The following is an 18,656-nucleotide window of genomic DNA, read 5'->3' as shown; positions in this document are numbered from 1 at the left end:
TTTTCTAAAGATTTTAAGTAATCTCTACACCCAATGCAGGGCTTGAACTCACAACCCTGATATCAAGAGTCACATGCTCTACCCACTGAGCCACCCAGTTGCCGTAATGTCACAATAAAAAAATAAATAAAATAGAACATTTATCAGGCACTGTGGACAATAGTATGGAGGTTCCTCAAAAAGCTAAAAATAGAACTACCCTATGATCCAGTAATCACACTACTGGGTACTTACTCCAAAAATACAAAACCACTAATTCAAAGGGATACATGCACCTCTATGTTTATAGCAGCATTATTTATAATAGCCAAACTATGGAAACAGTCCAAATGTCCATCGATTGATGAATGGATAAAGAAGATATGCTATATATCCACAATGAAATACTATCCAGCCATAAAGAGAATGAAATCTTGCCATTTGCAACAACATAGGTAGAGCTAGAGAGGATAATGCTAAGAGAAATAAGTCAGAGAAAGACAAATACCGCATGATTTCACACATATGTGGAATTTAAGAAACAAAGGAGCAAAGGAAGAAAGGGAGAGGGAGAGGGGAAGAGGGGAGAGAGAGAGAGAGAGAAACCAAGAAACGGGGTCTTAGTAAATAGAGAACTGATGGTTATCGGAGGGAGGAGTGTGGGTGGATGAGTTAAATAGGAGATGGGGATTAAGGAGTGCACTGGCCGTGATGAGCACTGGGTGATGTATGGAAATTCTTGAATCACTATATGAATCACCTGAAACTAATATAACACTGTATGTTAACTATACTGAAACTTAAAGTAAAATAGCATGTTATAATAAAAATGGAAAGATTCATTTTCAGTTAATTATCCTCTTTATTTTTTGTAAGAGTTGTCAATTCACACAGACTAACATAGAAAGCAGTTTTTAAGTGAAATTGTTGATTTTTATATTTTATTTCAATTTTACTGAAATAAAGTTGTACATGGGAATACAACTTGATATGTAATTCAACATATTTTTCTTTATATATAGATCTTTATGAATATACTACTTTGAGTAAAGCTCTATATTATTAAATCAAATATATGATAGCATTGTGGATAAATGTTAACAGTCATGAATATATTAAATATGACACTATTTCTTATCCATTAAAAAGTTGTTAAATGTAATGGAAAAAAGTTCCCAGTTGAATTCCTACCTCAAATACCTGAGAATCTGTTTTTGATTCTTCAGAATCATTATGGTTGACTCTTAATGAATCATTAGACTGTTCCATGCTGATATATTCAATTCCATTTTCTTTTATTATTTAATAGCTGAAAAAATTTAAATATCTGTTTAAAACACAACATTTTTATGGAATGTTTGTCTTAACTAAATCTCTCATTTCCCCTATGGTGTTACCCCATACAATTTAGGTTAAATCAGGGGCGCCTGGGTGGCGCAGTCGGTTAAGCATCCGACTTCGGCCAGGTCACGATCTCGCGGTCCGTGAGTTCGAGCCCCGCGTCAGGCTCTGGGCTGGTGGCTCAGAGCCTGGAGCCTGTTTCCGATTCTGTGTCTCCCTCTCTCTCTCTGTCCCTCCCCCGTTCATGTTCTGTCTCTCTCTGTCCCAAAAATAAATAAACGTTGAAAAAAAAAAATTAAAAAAAAAAATGTTAAAACAATTTAGGTTAAATCATTTCCATTCTATAGATTAAGAAAATAAACATTTCCTTAAATGACTTGCCAAGGCACCAGAATACATTCAAGACAGAGCAAAAATTACCATTGTATAGTTCTCTCATCCTACCCTTAATAACACTCATGTACTTTTTATAAGATTGTTGCTATGTGACAGGTACTGTTCACCCTTTCAAATACTTCTAAAATTCTCATTTTACAAAGATTTAATACAAATAAAGGTCTTAATTTTATGAATTGGGAATGCCCTACTGTAGCATTAGATAATTTTAGAAAAGATGTTTTGGTGTAAATATTGATTATATAAACATAGCTCTTACCATAATATACATCATACCACTTAATACTGGCTTGCCAAGCTTTGAAAATTAAGAAATATATATTCCAAAAATTCTGAGCCAGTCAGGCCTAATACAGTGGTTAGCACTGGTGTCAATTTTGTCTCTACACACACACACACACACACACACACACACACACACACACACACTACTGTCCACTGAGGACATATGGCAGTGTCTGAAAACATTTTTGGTTGTCAAAATGGACAGGGAAGTGCTACTAGAATATAAGCCAGGGGTACTGTTAAATATCTTACAATGCACAGGACAGCCCCCACAACAAAGATGTCAGTATGCTTAGGTTCAGAAACCCTGGCCTAATATATCATAGTGAATACTGGATTCTCTATTAGCTAAAAGGAATGATGTTTTAAGTCTCAAAATTGGAGTAAGGACAAAATGAAACTAGTTAAGACTATCACTGAAAAACTTCTAAAATAAACTGCATAGAATCTTAAGAACACACACATTTTTCTTTTTTTAAACTTTTAAATTTTAACTTTAATTTTTTTAATTTTGAGAGAGAGAGCTGAGCTGTCAGCACAGAGCCTGATGTGGGGCTTGAACCCACGAACTGTGAGATCATGAACTGAGACGAAGGAGGATGCTTAACCGACTGAGCCACCCAGAGGTCCCTGAAAATTTTATTTTTAAATTAACATGCATTAAATTGAACTTTTTTCTTTTTTGGTGTGTAGTTCTATGGATTTTAACACATGTAACCACCATAACAACCAGGATATATAATAATTCAATCATCCTAAACCCTAATTTAAAATTATGCCTTATCAGGCAACTGGGTGGCTCAGTCAGTTAAGTGTTGGATTCTTGATTTCGGCTCAGGTCATGATCTCACTGTTTGTGGGTTGAAACTCCAAGTCTGACTCCATGCTGACAGTGTGAAGCCTACTTAGGATTCTCTGTCTTAGGATTCTCTCTCTCTTTCTCTCTCTGCACCCCGCCCCTGAACTCTCTCTCTCCCCAAACAAAAACTTTTTTTAAATGTTCTCTTACTATAATGCTGGAGAGTTTGTAGAGAAACGGGAACCCTCTTGTACTATTGGTGGGAATGCAAACTGGTGCAGCCACTCTGGAAAACAGTGTGGAGGTTCCTCAAAAATTAAAAATAGATCTACCCTATGACCCAGCAATAGCACTGCTAGGAATTTACCAAGGGATACAGGAGTAATGATGCACAGGGTCACTTGTACCCCAATGTTTATAGCAGCACTTTCAACAATAGCCAAATTATAGAAAAAGCCTAAATGTCCATCAACTGACAAATGGATAAAGAAGATGTGGGTTATACATACAATGGAATACTACTTGGCAATGAGAAAGAATGAAATCTGGCCATTTGCAGCAACACAGATAGAACTGGAAAATATTATGCGGAGTGAAATAAGTCAGTCAGTGAAAGATACCATATATTTTCACTCATATGTGGATCCTGAGAAACTTAACAAAAGTCCATGGGGGAGAAGAAGGGGGAAAAAAAAAAGTTACAGAGAGGGAGGCAAACCATAAGGGACTCTTAAATACTGAGAACAAGCTGAGGGTTGATGGGGGGTGGGGGAAAGGCAAAAGTGGGTGATGGGCATTGAGGAGGGCACCTGTTGGGATGAGCACTGGGTGTTGTATGGAAACCAATTTGACAATAAATTATATTAAATAAATAAATAAATAAAATCATTTCCACCCCCCCCCCAAAAATGTTCTCTTAAAAATAAGATAAGCTTATACCTTGTAGTTAAGACTTAGTTGGTACATATTTGAACACACTGAATACTTATTTTTCTGTGATAGCATCCACATATATATTTGTAAAATTAAACATTTCAGAAAATCTACAAGGTCTGCCATTTAATATTTCCATAATATTATAAATAGTTCCACTCAAATATAAAATGTAATAGGCTAAAAATCAGTCTTATTTTTAATATATAACTATATCTTAAAATTGTCTCTCATTTTAAGATTTTAAATTATCACTTGTATTCTAATTTAACTTGTTACAAGAATTTCAAGAACCTGTAATTACCTCTCAAGTAAGAGCAATTCTATCTTATAATGTTCTGGTTCTGTTCTGTTTTTAATTTTTTAGATGATACGTATAAAACTTCAGAATAATATGTTTTATGAATGGTTTAAAAAATAAAAAGAGGGGTGCCTGGGTGGCTCAGTCGGTTGAGCGTCCGACTTCAGCTCAGGTCACGATCTCACGGTTCGTGAGTTCGAGCCCCGAGCGTCAGGCTCTGGGCTGATGACTCAGAGCCTGGAGCCTGCTTCTGATTCTGTGTCTCCCTCTCTCTCTGCCCCTCCCCCATTCATGCTCTGTCTCTCTCTGTCTCAAAAATAAAATAAACATTAAAAAAATTAACATAAAATAAAATAAAAAGAAAGTGCTTGCTTCGGCAGCACATATACTAAAATTGGAACGATACAGAGAAGATTAGCATGGCCCCTGCGCAAGGATGACAGCAAATTCGTGAAGCGTTCCATATTTTTAACAAACTGAGGGTTGATGGGGGGTGGGAGGGAGGGGAGGGTGGGTGATGGGTATTGAGGAGGGCACCTTTTGGGATGAGCACTGGGTGTTGTATGGAAACCAATTTGACAATAAATTTCATATATTGAAAAAAAATAAAAAAAATAAAAAGCTACACTTCATAAAAAAATAAAATAAAAAATAAAAAAATAAAATAAAAACAAAGCCCCACTAATGGCAATATAGCAGATTAGATAATATAGAAGGCTCTTTTGCTAGAAAACATAAAAATACAAAGTTGATCTAAAACAGAATATTTTGTGCTACACGGAGCTACTATAGGAAGTAACAAAAATCAAAGGTCCCCCTGTTCTCCCTTATATCTCTTCCCCCTCCAAAACAAAAAGCAAAAGCTGTGAGCTAAAACCCAAGTAATAAGCACAAGCAAAGAGGCAAATTTCTGCAAGAGCAGTGATAATACACAGGTTTTATGGTTGGGAAACCCAGGCTTAGATAAGCAGCTCCTGGGGGAGGAGAACTCAAAAACTCCCAAAATAGGACTAGGAACCTGAAAGGTCCTGAGACAATAGTTTAGCCTGGCTTCTAGTACAAACAAATAGAGTTATTATTTGGAGGAACACAAACCCAACCAAAGCATTAGTTTCCTTCCACATTAATATTAAATATAAGCTTATAATCAGAGTGCCAAAAACACCAAAGACACTCCCTACGGACTTCAAGTATTGGGACAATCTAATAGTGAACATAAAGTTATCATTTAACGTTCAAAGAAATAAACATGAGTGAATCACAGGAATAAACAAACAAGAGACTGAAAAGTTTAATATGAAAAAGAACCAAACAGAACTTTCAGAAATAAAAAAAAAAAGTAAGTTGGAAACATTAAATAGAAGGTTAGATGCAGAAGAAAGAACTACTAAATTAGAAGGCAGATTTTTAAAAAATTACCCAGAATGCATCATAGGAAAAACAGAAGATATAAAAAAATGAAAGAGAGACCTAAAACTAGGAAAAATAGAATAAGCATGGTAAATTTATAACTGGAGTCTCAGAAAAACAGAAAAGAGAAAATGGATCAGAGAATATTTGAAGAGATAATGGCTATCAATTTTTCAAAACTGAATACATGGATCCACAGATAAAGCACAAAATGTACCAAAATAAATCAGAAGAAATCCACACCCAGTGTAGTAAAGGCACAAAATTCTAAAGAGAAAGCAAAATCTAAAATGTAGCCAGAGAGACAGAGTGCCCAGGTGGCTCTGTCAAGGTCCAACTTCGGCTCATGGTTCAGTGAGTTTGAGCCCTGCATAGGGTTCTGTGCTGACAGCTTGGAGCCTGGAGCCTGCTTCGGATTCTGTATCTCCCTCTCTCTCTCTCTCTGCTCCTACCCTGCACGGAGCTCACTCTCTCTCATATAAATAAACAAAAAAAAAATTAAAATGTAGCTAGAGTGATCAGATCACCCACAGAGTACTGACATTAGATAGAAAGCAGACTACTCAGTAGCAACGATGGTGGAAGTCATGAGAATTAAAAAAAAAAAGTGATAATCAGTATATGATTATATATGTTCAAAACTATTTTTTCACAAAGCAGGGGGAGAGAAAGATACTTTAAGATTTAAAAAAAAAACTGAGAGAAGGGGCGACTGGGTGGCGCAGTCGGTTAAACGTCTGAGTTTGGCTCAGGTCATGATCTCACAGTTCATGAGTTCCAGCCCCACGTGGGGCTCTGTGCTGACAGTTCAGAGCCTGGAGCCTGCTTCAGATTGTGTCTCCCTCTCTCTCTGCCCCTTCCCCGTGCTCACTCTCCCTCTGTCTCAAAAATAAATAATCATTAAAAAAAAAAAGGAAAGATGTTTATGGTCATTAGTCATCAGGATTATGCAAATCAAAGCAACAATGAGGGGCGCCTGGGTGGCGCAGTTGGTTGGGCGTCCAGCTTCAGCCAGGTCACGATCTTGCGATCCGTGAGTTCGAGCCCCGCATCGGGCTCTGGGCTGATGGCTCGGAGCCTGGAGCCTGTTTCCGATTCTGTGTCTCCCTCTCTCTCTGCCCCTCCCCCGTTCATGCTCTGTCTCTCTCTGTCCCAGAAATAGATAAACGTTGAAAAAAAAAAAATTAAAAAAAAAAAAAAGCAACAATGAGATACCAGTTGACACCCACTAGAATAACTATATTTATTTTGTTTGAGCGAGAGAGAATGCGTACGAGTGGTGGAAAGGGGCAGAGGGACAGAGAGAGAGAGAGAGAGAGAGAGAGAGAGAATCCCAAGCAGGCTCCATGCTCAGCAGGGAGCTCGATGTGGGGCTCAATCCCACAACCCTGCCATCATGACCTGAACCGAAATCAAGAGTTGGATGATCAACCGACTGGGCCATTCAGGTGCTCCAACCACATATTTTTTTAAAAAAGAAAACAAGAGTTGATGAGGATATAGAGCAATTGGAACCCTCGTGCATTGCTGATGGGTATGTAAAACGGTGAAGGTGCTGTGCAGAAGTTTGGCAGCTCCTTAAGAAGTTAAACATAGAATGACCATATGACAGCAATTCCACTCTAGGTATATACCCCAAAGAAATGAAAATCAGTGTTCAAACATAAATTTGTACATGGACGCTCATAGCAGCAATTTTCATAAGAACCAAAAAGTGGAGGGGCACCTGGGTGGCTCAGTCGATTAAGCATTCAACTTCAACTCAGGTCATGATTTCACGTTTTGTGGGTATGAGCCCCGCATTGGGCTCTGTGCTGACAGCCCAGAGTCTGGGGCCTGCTTCGGATTCTGTGTCTCCCTCTCTCTCTGTCCCTCCCTCCTCATGCTCTCCCTCTCTCAAATGAGTAAGTGTTAAAAAATGAAAAAAAAAAAAAAAAAGAACCAAAAGTGGAAACAACTCTAATTTTCATCAGCTTATGAACAGATAAATAAAATGTGCTATGCCCTTATAAATGGTATTCAGCCATAAAAAGGAAGGAAGTACTGATACATGCTACAATATAGATGAATCTCAAAAACATACTAAGTGATAGAAGCCAGACACAAACTGTCATATATTACATAATTCCATTTATATAAAAATATCCAGAAGGGTTAAATCCATAAAAACAGAAAGCAGGTTAGTAGATGACAAAGGTCTGGGGGGTGGGAGGAGTATAGGGAAAAACTGTCAATTGGGCACAAGATTTTATTTGGGGTTGATGAAAATATTTTGGAACTAGATAGAGGTGGTATTTACATAAAACTGTGAATGTAGAAAATGCCACTAAATTATTCATCTAAAATGATTAATTTTAAGTTACATGAATTTCACCTCAGCTTTTTAAATTTATTACCAAAAAGAAAAAAACATATACATATATAAGTATATACATGTGTGTGTATGTGTGTGTGTGTGTTATGTATATGTGGCAGTCAGGAAAATATGAATGTGGACTAGAGATTTATTTAAAAAATTTTTGGTGTGTTTTTAGGTACGGGAATAATACTGTAGATGAAATTATATCATGTGATGATATCCAGGATTTGATATCTTCTTTGTGCCTGCTACTGACCTTGATATTTTCTTTTGTGGCCCTATGTGTCATGCCTACCCTCTTCTTTGGAACTATGAGTAATAAACTATCTTAATTTTCAGTGGCAATCACCTCCTGATTCGTTGACCTCACCATATCTAAAGAGAAATAAGAGTATTTTGAAACAATCATAAACATATAAATAAGCCTTAAATAAAATCTCAGTGAACAAAATCCAGCAACATATAATAAAAATACTGCATCTCATCAAACAAAGTATGTCATTGGCTTTAAGTAAATCCAATGTGGAGACTAAGTTAGAATTTTGTATAAATACAGTATGATACCAACTACCTAAAATAGCACAATGGCATAAAAAATATGAAAATTTTAGGGATAAAGTTAACAAAATATATGGAAGATGTATGCACTGAAGACTATAAAACTTAGATGGGAGAAATTAAAGAAGACCTAAAAGGATAAAAGTTACATACTGCGTGTTTATGCAATGGATGACTCAGTATTGTTAAAATAACCAAACTGATCTACAATCAATTGCCTACAATCCCAATCCCAATTCCAGCAGGCCTTTTTTTTTTTTTTTTAATTGACAAACTGATTCTAAACTTCATATGAAAAGTCAAAGGTTAAGACAGCCAAAACGACTTTGGAAAAGAATAACAGATTTGGAATTCTACCTGATTTCAAGACTTGTTATGAAGCTAGAATGATCAAGATGGTATGGTATTAGTGTAAAGACAAATAGATCAATGAGATAGAAGAATCCAGAAACAGACCTCCATGCATATAGTCAATTGCTTTCTGATAAAAGTGCCAAGGTACTTAAGAGAAAAGGGACAGTCTTTTCAACAAATGCAGCTAAAACAATAGCTATATGCAAAATAATAAACATTGACCAATACCTCAAACCATATTAAAAAAAATTGACTTGAATCATGGATCATGGCCTGCAAAACTATAAAACTTCTAGAAGATAACATATGAGAAAATCTTTGTGAGCTTGGGTTTAGCAAAGATATCTTTTTTTTTTTTAAGTCTAGTTATTTATTTTTGAGAGAGAGACAGAGACAGAGAATCCCAAGCAGGCTCTGCGCTGTCAGCACAGAGCCCAATCTGGGGCTTGAACCCATGAACTGCAAGATCATGACCTGAGCCGAGATCAAGAGTTGAATGCCTAACCTACCAAGCCACCCAGGTGCCTGGGTTTGGCAAAAATATCTTAAACATGACTCAAAAAGCATGAAATATAAGTCTACAAGTTGGACTTCATCACAATTAAAAACTTTTGCTCATGACAGTTTGGGAGAAAATATTTGCAAAACACATGCCTGATAAAGGAATTTGTATTCCAACTCTGTAAAGAACTGTTTCAACCTAATTATAAGACAACAACCCAATAAAAAGTAGCCAAAATATTTGAATTAAACACTTTACCAAAGAAGATACACAGCTAGCTAGAGAAAGGCAAATGCCCTGCGACCTGTCTTATATGTGCAATTGGAAGATACAAACTTCCAGTTATAAAACAAGTCACACCCACAGAAAAGTCATGAGGATAAAAAGTACAGCACAGAGAATACAGTCAATAGTATTGTAATAACTTTGTATGACAGATGGTACCTACATTTATCACAGTAAGCATTTTGCAATGTTTTTAATTGTCAAATCACTAGGCTATACGCCTGAAACTATTATATGTCAACTATACTTCAATTAAAAAAAAAGGCTATTAAGCCACAAAAAGACATGGAGAAACCTTAAATACATACTTATAAGTGAAAGGAGCCACTCTGAAAAGGCTATATGATTCCAAATATATGACATTTAAAATTTTTTTTTTTTAATTTTATTTATTTTGAGAGAGAGAGTGCACGAGCAGTGGAGGGGCAGAGACAGAGGGAAAGAAAGAATCCCAACCAGGCTCTGCACAGTCAGCACAGAACCTGATATGGGGCTGGAACTCACAAATCCTGAGATCATGACCTAAGCTGAAATCAAGAGTAGGATGCTGAACTGACTGAGACACCCAAGCACCCCAAATATATGACATTCTTGAAAAGGTATAGACACAGTAACATCAATAGTTGCCAGAGGTTGAGAGATTTTTATGGTGATGAAACAATTCTGATGGTGGGTACATGACATTTTGAAATGGATTTTGTCAAAATCTATAAAAATATACAACACAAATAGTGAACTTTAATGTAAACTATTGTTCATAATAACATATCAATATGGGTTCGTTAACTTTATGAAATATAGGACACTAAGAGTGCCTGGCTGGCTGGCTCAGTAGGTGGAGCATGCAACTCTTGATCTCAGGGTTGTGAGCTCAAGCCCTCCAAAATAAATAAATAAAACCTAAAAAAAAAAAAGAAAAAAAGAAAAGAAAGAAATGTACCACACTAATGCGAAATGCTAGCAACAGAGACAACTGTGTGCTAGCAGGTAGAGGAAAGAAGTGGGCGGTGTAAGAATATGGAAATCTTTGTATACCCTGCTTGATTTTTCCGTAAGTCTAAAACTATGCAAAAAAATAAAGTCCTTTAGTTTAAAAAAAAAAAAAAAACAGAATGTAAACTAAAGCCAATAACAAATAACAGTACATGAATTCCAAAATTATCTTGAAACTTTAGGTTAAGTTACCACAATTTGGACAATGTTGGAATTAGGATATACAAGAAAATATATTTTCATTAAATTTTCAAATAAAAACAGAGTTTTGTTAGTAAAACTGTATAAAATAGTTGAACTGTTCCGTAGTTATATGGTAGGAATTTGAAAATCAACTTTACGCTTATTTGTCAAATTAGTTAACCACTCTGAGCTTTAGTTTTCTCATCTGCAAAATAGGAATAATATTCCTCTACCTCACAGGGTTGTTATAAAGACTAAATAAAATAATGTATGCAAAGGGCATCATGCAGTTCCCAATACACTGTTCAGTGTTAAATAAATAATTTTTACTACCTATAATCATGCAAATGAAGGCCAAAATTTCACCTATCTAAATATAAACCCGTTGGTTCTTTTTTTTTTTTTTTAAATGGTTATTTTATTTTTGAGAGAAAGAGAGCATGAGCAGGGTAGGGACAGAGAGAAAGGGAGACACAGAATCCAAAGCAGGCTCCAGGCTCTGAGTTGTCAGCACAGAACCCGATGTGGGGCTCAAACCCATGAGCTGTGAGATCATGACCTGAGCTGAAGTCGGACCCCCAAACCGACTGAGCCACCCAGGCACCCCATTTTTTTAAGCCTTATTTTGAGTAAGAAAGAGAGACCGAGAGAAAGAGAGAGAGCGAGACAGCGTACACATGCAAGCATGCAAGCAGGGGAGGGGCAGAGAGGGAGACAGAGAATCCCAAGCAGGCTATGTGCTATCAGCGCAGAGCCCAATGCGGGGCTTGAACCCATGAACCACAAGATCATGACCTGAGCTGAAATCAAGAGTTGGACAGAGCAACCCAGGTGCCCCAAATTCGTTGGTTCTTTAGGGCAAAGATCTGTTAAACACCAGTCATCTAATTGATATAATCAAAACTTATCTGGGCTTAGTATGAAACTTTTTTTTTTTTAGGTTTAATTTATTTTTGAGAGAGAGAGGGTGAGCAGGGGAGGGACAGAAAGGGGAAGAAAGGATTTGAAGCAGGCTCTGCACTGACACCAGTGAGCCAGTGCAGGGCTCGAACTCACAAACTGTGAGATCATGACCTAAACCAAAATCAGATGCTCAAACGACTGAGCCATCCAGGTGCCCCAGTATTAAACTTCTAAATATACTTTTCTATACAGTCTTTGAAAAAATTTTAAAATTGTATACTTTAAGATGCCTAATAGACTCTCATTTCAGTATTATTTAAAAATTTACACATTTCATAAATGTAGTAGAGTACATGGAGTCAGTCTAGATTTGATGAAAAATATCCAAACCGAACTTTTCTGAACTTGAATTTCTAGTTCTTTAAAATGAAGAGTTGGTCCTGATGATCCCTAAGATCCCACCCAGTTCTAAGATTTTTGTTTTTAACAGTTGATTTTCCTGATAATGTTTAAAATTCATTTATTGTTGGGGCGCCTGGGTGGCTCAGTCGGTTGAGTGTCCGACTTCAGCTCAGGTCATGATCTCACAGTTCGTGGGTTCAAGCCCTGCATCAGGCTCTGTGCTGGCAGCTCAGAGCCTGGAGCCTGCTTCGGATTCTGTGTCTCCCTCTCTCTCTCTCTCTCTCTCTACCCCCTCCACCACTCGCGTTCTGTCTCTCTCTCAAAAATAAATAAGCATTAAAAATTTTTTAATTCATTTATTGTTTATTGACTGACTTCCAATGTATAGAGTAGAAAAATAAAAGAATACTATTCAAAAAGAAAATTCTTATGTTAGATTCAACTGAAAATGAAGTCCTACTGAGAGATGTATTAAAACTGTAATAACTGGTGTCCAGAATACAATTTAATTTAAAAAAAAAAAAATTTTTTTTTTTCAACGTTTATTTATTTTTGGGACAGAGAGAGACAGAGCATGAACGGGGGAGGGGCAGAGAGAGGGAGACACAGAATCGGAAACAGGCTCCAGGCTCTGAGCCATCAGCCCAGAGCCTGACGCGGGGCTCGAACTCACGGACCACGAGATCGTGACCTGGCTGAAGTCGGACGCTTAACCGACTGCGCCACCCAGGCGCCCCCAGAATACAATTTAATTTTTTAAAGCAAATTAAATATTTTGAAATATTCACTGGCTAAATATGATGACATCAATATTAAGAAATATTTTAGAGAGTTTTTTGAGTTTAAATATGAAGCACTATCAATGACAAAATAGATGAAGATTATGAATTTGTCATACCTATAAAATTTAATGTCTATTGAATGTTTATTATACTTAATTACTAGCTAGGATTATTAATAATCACTCTACTATTCTGTGATGTAGAACCTATTATCACCATTTTACAGAAAAGGAAATTGAGGCTCACTGCTCAAGGTTATCAATTATTGAGCACTATGGTAAAGCACTATGCTAAGTGTTTTCTATCTGTCATTTTATATAATTCTTTCAACAATCCTTTCAACAACAGCAAGTGATTCAGTTACTTGCTCCAATTTACATAAAAGGAAATAAAACTCAGGCAATGAAGTAACTTTCCCAAGATTACAAATACACTAAGTGGCTGAGCAAGGACTCAAGCCTACAGGTGCTGATCCCAAAGCCCACTCTTTATTATTACTATAGGAACTCTTTCAAAATAACAAAACTCCTTCCTTCCTTCATTAGTCATGGCTTTAAATCTTTTTCCTTTTTTCTGATAGGTTAACAAATTCTAGATGGTAAAAAAAATTCTTTGTTCATTATTGTTCTCAACTTTTCTTGGTTGAAATTCAATTACAGTCAGTCCCTAAAGCTCCAAAGCCCTCCTGTAAACAATCTAAACATCTCTGATCCCATGAAAAAGCTAGAGTTCTAATCTTGCAGGCACTGCAGTCACTGAGAAAACATTCTGCAAACAGATTCAAAAGTGGAGCTTGGGAAGAAGAAGTGCAAAGTGCAAATAGTTTAGGGGAAAGAATTCTAAAAACTTACTCCCAGTTTCCTAACAGCTGCCCTGATCCCATCACAAATTAACCCTATTGGCCTATTTTTTTTTTTTCATTTTATTTACTTTCTCTTACCCTAGCTGAAATTTTCACTGGAGTTAATAAGCATTTTTTGTTAAAAAGAAAAAACTCTGGACAGAGTATCAGCCATTAACAAATTTGTGTAAATTTATGTAAGGATCGATTTCTTCCTTTAAGAAAAGTTAAGAACAGCTACCCTGCAAAGTTTAATTTGGAGATGAGAAAGCAAGTACACTTGAAGCTCAGAACATGTAAAAGGGATTTTGCAGAGGTCTGAGCTAAATGCTGCAATGAAGAGGACAGGATGATGGTGGGGATGTTGTTAACAGAGGAACACTGTCAAACATAAACCACCTACTTCAGGGCTTTGCTCACACTGAGATTTTGCCAAAAATAATTTCTTTTTATACTATCTTTTGGGAACTCAAAACTCAAGATTTTCCTTTCAGATTTTCCTTATCTACACGATAGGTTAAAGAAGTTTTTTTGTGTTACATTGGGAAAATACTACTTAAAATAGTTTCTACATGGAAAAATGGATTTCAATATCTATTGACTAACCTACTATTGAACCAGAGGCTGAAAGTACATTTCTACGTTACAGACATCCTTTTCAAAAGACAAAATCTGAATGAAGCAAAAGTATTACTCCTTCCTCCCTTACTTGCCCCATCACTTTGCATTACACTTTTCAACCCTGACAACTGCAGGGTGACATTTTCCCAACTAACTTCAATGTCAGTACATGCTGGAAATTATCATCCATAGCTTTCAATTAACTACGTCAAAGTGAAGTTTTTAAGGATGAAGATATCAAGTAGCTAGGTATAAAATGCTTTCTTCCAACTGGTAAATACAAATAGAATGAAATACCTATATACAAAGTGCAATTTGACTTTTCATTAATATGTAATAGGTACAAACTTTTATACAGCTGTTACTTTCAATTAGTTGAAATAAAAGTGTTACCTTCAGGCAGTCGCTCAAGTTTAAACTCAGGCCTCAAGCATTCTACTATTGCCAGAAATGCCCTCTCTTGTCCACTGAAGTTCTTCCTTTCAGGGACACTAAATCATGATAGGCTTCATTTGTGTGAGAGCTATAATTATGTCTTCACAGCAGCATTCTTTCTGTAATGAGAAGGTATTCAATGTGTATTTTCTTTTTCTACACATAAAGAAAACTACTAGATTTTGTTATGCAGGTTTTATTATAAAACAACCATAACCAGCCCTGTACAGTAGAACCATCAATTGACTCAGTTGAAGAAAACTAAAGATCAGGACTGACTTTACAGATAACTGCATGTGTCCAGGGGTAGATGACTTAATGTGTGATTCAGTTTCCTCAGTCCAAATCAAGGATTTGGACTGAGGTTTTGTTTCAACTCACATTCTATACCTACTACTAAAACAAAGACCTCCAGTAAAGTACATTTCTCCCATGAAATATTTACTAACAGGGCACTTTTTGTAACCATAAAAGCTTGAGAATAAAGGTTCCCCTCCCCAAACTACACCCTCTATAAAATCATGGAATTGATTTGACAAAGTTAGTTCTTAAGCAAATAGTATTGGGATTACGTAAAGAGAACAAAGAAGAAAGTATTACATGTGTACACAGTTTATGATTGGAGTTCAGAGCACACACATTTTGCTGGCAAATTGCTTTCTAGAATGTTTCACATCACGTTAGAAAAGTGGATTTTACCTTATATCAAAAGCAAAGATTAGGAAGAAAACTGTTAAATTAGAAGTTTGATGTTTTATAGGGAAAGGGGGAATTTTATTGTTTATAAATATTGAATGCATGGCAGAGAGGAAAAGACTATTCAGACTGCAGTCACTCATATCTCTGTGGACCTTATTTGGGATACCGTTTTGATTTTGTTCAACAGGAATTTTATTCAAAACTTTAGAGGTAATTCTGTCTTAACAACTGATTATTTTGTTGAGTTTCCTCTAAAGACTTTTGCATAATAACATGTATCTGTTAAAACCAATTACATGAGAATAAATCCCCAAACAGGGTAACTGAAGGATGAAACCACTTTTAGTTTAGTCTTAAAAGATTTTCCTAATTCTAGGTACCTTGTTAGCATCCTAAGACTTAAAGGATCTTGAAATATATTCAATATCAGTGCCAGATCTTGTAACTTATTAACATTAAAAAATGTTGCTCAAAAGTACTTTAGAAAATAAAATTATTCTTGTCTTTTAAAGTAAATGAATGCTCTTTTTATGCTCCTTTTATGATGTATATAAAATTACTATGAATCAGTGGTGTCAAAAATTAAATCAAGACTCCTAGTTCACAAATATTTTTATAGGTGGATTTGGAAAGTTATAATGTGTTAAGTCAAAAATTTAAATGTATGCAAATATGTATAAACAATAACCTATTTTTAACTTTTCACTTAAACAAATTTAAAGCTAGTGTTCACAATGTCTCTTTTACCTAAGGTTTGCCCTCTTCTATAAACTTGCCTATAATCTTGGTATCTACCCATTTCTTACCCTGTAAATAATACCTCTTTTTACCTCTATGCTTTTTGAGAGCTATACAGATTATTTCATTTAATCCTCACAGTAACAGTTGGATCTTTATCTCTATAGAGAAGAAAGCCAAAGCTGTCAAGTAACTTGCCTAAAATCACAGAAAGCATTAGAGCTCAGATTCAAAACTAAGCTGGAAAAACCCAAAAAACAAACTGCACTGCAAAGCCCATACACAGTCTTCAGATCTTACCATACCATGCCATTATATGTTGAAAAAAGAAAACTATAATAAAGAGACACAAATCTTCTAAGCTGTGATTTTCTAGATAACAATATGTCTTCACAAGGACCACAGTAAATGAATCATGTAGGAAATCATCAAGAACAAAAAGCTTGAAGTTAACGTTCTAAGAAAAACACTCAGGGGCACCTGGGTGGCTCAGATGGTTAAGCGTCAGACTTCGGCTCAGGTCATGATCTCCAGCTCTTGAGTTGGAGCCCCGCATTGGGCTCTGTGCTGACAGCTCGGAGCCTGGAGCCTGCTTCAGGTTCTGTGTCTCCCTCTCTCTCTGGACCTTCCCCTCTAGAGCTCTGTCCCTCTCTCCCACCAGAATAAATAAACATTAAAAAAAATGTAAAAAGACCACTCAAAGTAAAAGCATTAACTACCCTAAATACTGCATAGAGGGAACACCAAGTATGATACAAGTCACTACTGAAAAAACATCAAAGACATCACAGTGGATGTTGAGTTGCTTTGAAACACTTATAATTTTCCTTAACCAAAGGAAGGTCTCAAATGAAGACATGTATTTTAGTGAATTCAACATTTCTGCTTGGCAAATTGAAGTTTTATCTTATTAAGCATACTTAGGTTCTGTATCTTACTGGTCATATTTTTCAATTAAAATTAAGATCAATCTGTACCATCAGGTATTGTACTTTCTTATTACGGTAAATTTCAAAATAACAATCACTAAAATTTATTAATCTTACTATATGTTTTTTGCTGTTGTTTTTCTTAAGATTTTATTTTTAGCTAATCTCTACACCCAGCCTGAGGTTCTAATTTACAACCTATAACCCGGAGATCAAGACCTGCATGCTGCATCAACGGAGCTAGCCAGGCTCCCCTGTATGTTTTTAAAAGACATTTTAATCAATACTTTATCAATAGTAAAAAAATTATCTGAAAAAGAACCTAATTATTTGAAGATTATTTCAGGCCCTATGAATTTTAATTCAGGCAATTTTACTGCTGTAACTCAAAAATCACTTATAACTAAAGGAGAATGTTTAAAACTGTCAAATTTCTTTCCACGACTACCAGATTCAGAAAATACGAAGAGCAACACTTCAGTTAAGAAAGTGTTCAAGCTTCACGTGAGTGATCTAACTTATTTAAGGCATATCATTCTCACCATTACAATGAATCACATGGTTAAATGACCACAGTTTCTATTTGCAAGATAGGATTTCAGCATAGAGGTTTTTTATTCCTCTAACCACGAGACTATTCTCTCTTACTCACGTTGGCAGAACTTCTAGTCAAACTGGACATCTAAATTATCGTGATGGTAACAATAGCTAACATTTACTATGTGGCATTTAATTCTCACAGTGACCCAAGTGTGGCAGAGATTTAATATGTAGTTGAAACATTTCAGGTTCGAGAGGCCGCATTCTAAAAAGGTGAGTGAATTGAAAATAGTCCTACTTTCATTATCATTACTTTCCAATAAAAGATTGTTCTTCGCTTACAATTGTGTAAATACTTTCTCATAGTCTATGGTTGATTTAAATACCAGGTGTCTACTTAATTGTAGCACATCTTTAAGCAACGTAAAGGAAAGCTTTAGTTGTCTTCACCTGCACATACTGCTCTGCCCACAAATTCTGCAATCCAGTTTTGCCTGATTCTAAACTGCTCTCTCTTGAAGTCCCCCTCTTGGAGCTTTTCTGACGAACGACTTAAAAAGTGACTTTGAAATCTGGATAGTATCTCTCCATCCATCCTCCCACAGCGAAACAACTAAATTTAATTAGAGTAATTCTCCCGACCATTGAGAGTTAAGACATAGGCCTTTGGGTAACTTTAACACCAAAAGTCAAAAAGCGTAGTCTGAGAATGTACGGGAGGACGCCTTTCCCTTTCTAAACAGAAGATAAAATGGGGCTCATAAAGGGAAAACAAAAAGAACCAAAAAACCAAAAACAAAAAAACCTAAAAATTGGGGCTCGTGGCTGCTAAAAGGACCACACACCGGGCGCTCCTGCCCAGGCGTCTGGATACTTCTCCGCGACGGTGGCGCGTCCTGAAGCTCAGCAACCCTCCTCCAGACACCTAACCTCCACCTCCAGCCTGCTTTCCCGAGGCCCGCGAGAGCAGTCCTGGGAGAGGGGTAGTAGGCCTCATTGTGTGGGACCCCGAAAAGGCCCCGAGGCGGGGTGCGGAAGGCACCACCCGGGGCCGGTTGGGGGCGGGGACCGGCGGTTGCTCAGAGAGC

At 36.5% G+C, this 18,656-nt stretch overlaps 1 protein-coding gene and 1 non-coding gene across 15 annotated transcripts in view; one reads left to right on the top strand and one right to left on the bottom strand.

The window, feature by feature from the left end:
- The window catches only part of CARF (calcium responsive transcription factor), an 83,401-nt gene that overhangs the window by 64,437 nt on the left and 308 nt on the right, over positions 1-18,656 (bottom strand). For 8 of the 14 annotated variants that reach the window (XR_006713103.1, XR_006713102.1, XM_045480793.1 and 5 more), the window contains exons 1-3: positions 18,414-18,523; positions 14,621-14,781; positions 1,171-1,288 (exon numbers count right to left, since the gene is read on the bottom strand). Coding sequence is in view for 9 of the 14 variants with exons in the window: in XM_045480793.1 (XP_045336749.1) it covers positions 1,171-1,248 (78 nt within the window). In the remaining 5 variants the exon portion in view is untranslated. The other 6 variants (XM_045480798.1, XM_045480803.1, XM_045480796.1 and 3 more) reach the window with 5 other exon arrangements.
- Positions 4,399-4,504, top strand: LOC123600106. Its single transcript, XR_006713485.1, has one exon. It is a non-coding gene; the product is annotated as a U6 spliceosomal RNA (small nuclear RNA).

Source organism: Leopardus geoffroyi, chromosome C1, assembly GCF_018350155.1.
Source record: "Leopardus geoffroyi isolate Oge1 chromosome C1, O.geoffroyi_Oge1_pat1.0, whole genome shotgun sequence".
Classification (NCBI taxonomy): Eukaryota; Metazoa; Chordata; class Mammalia; order Carnivora; family Felidae; genus Leopardus; species Leopardus geoffroyi.
Note: the sequence above shows the minus strand (reverse complement) of the source record. Positions and strands in the feature narration are given on the sequence as shown.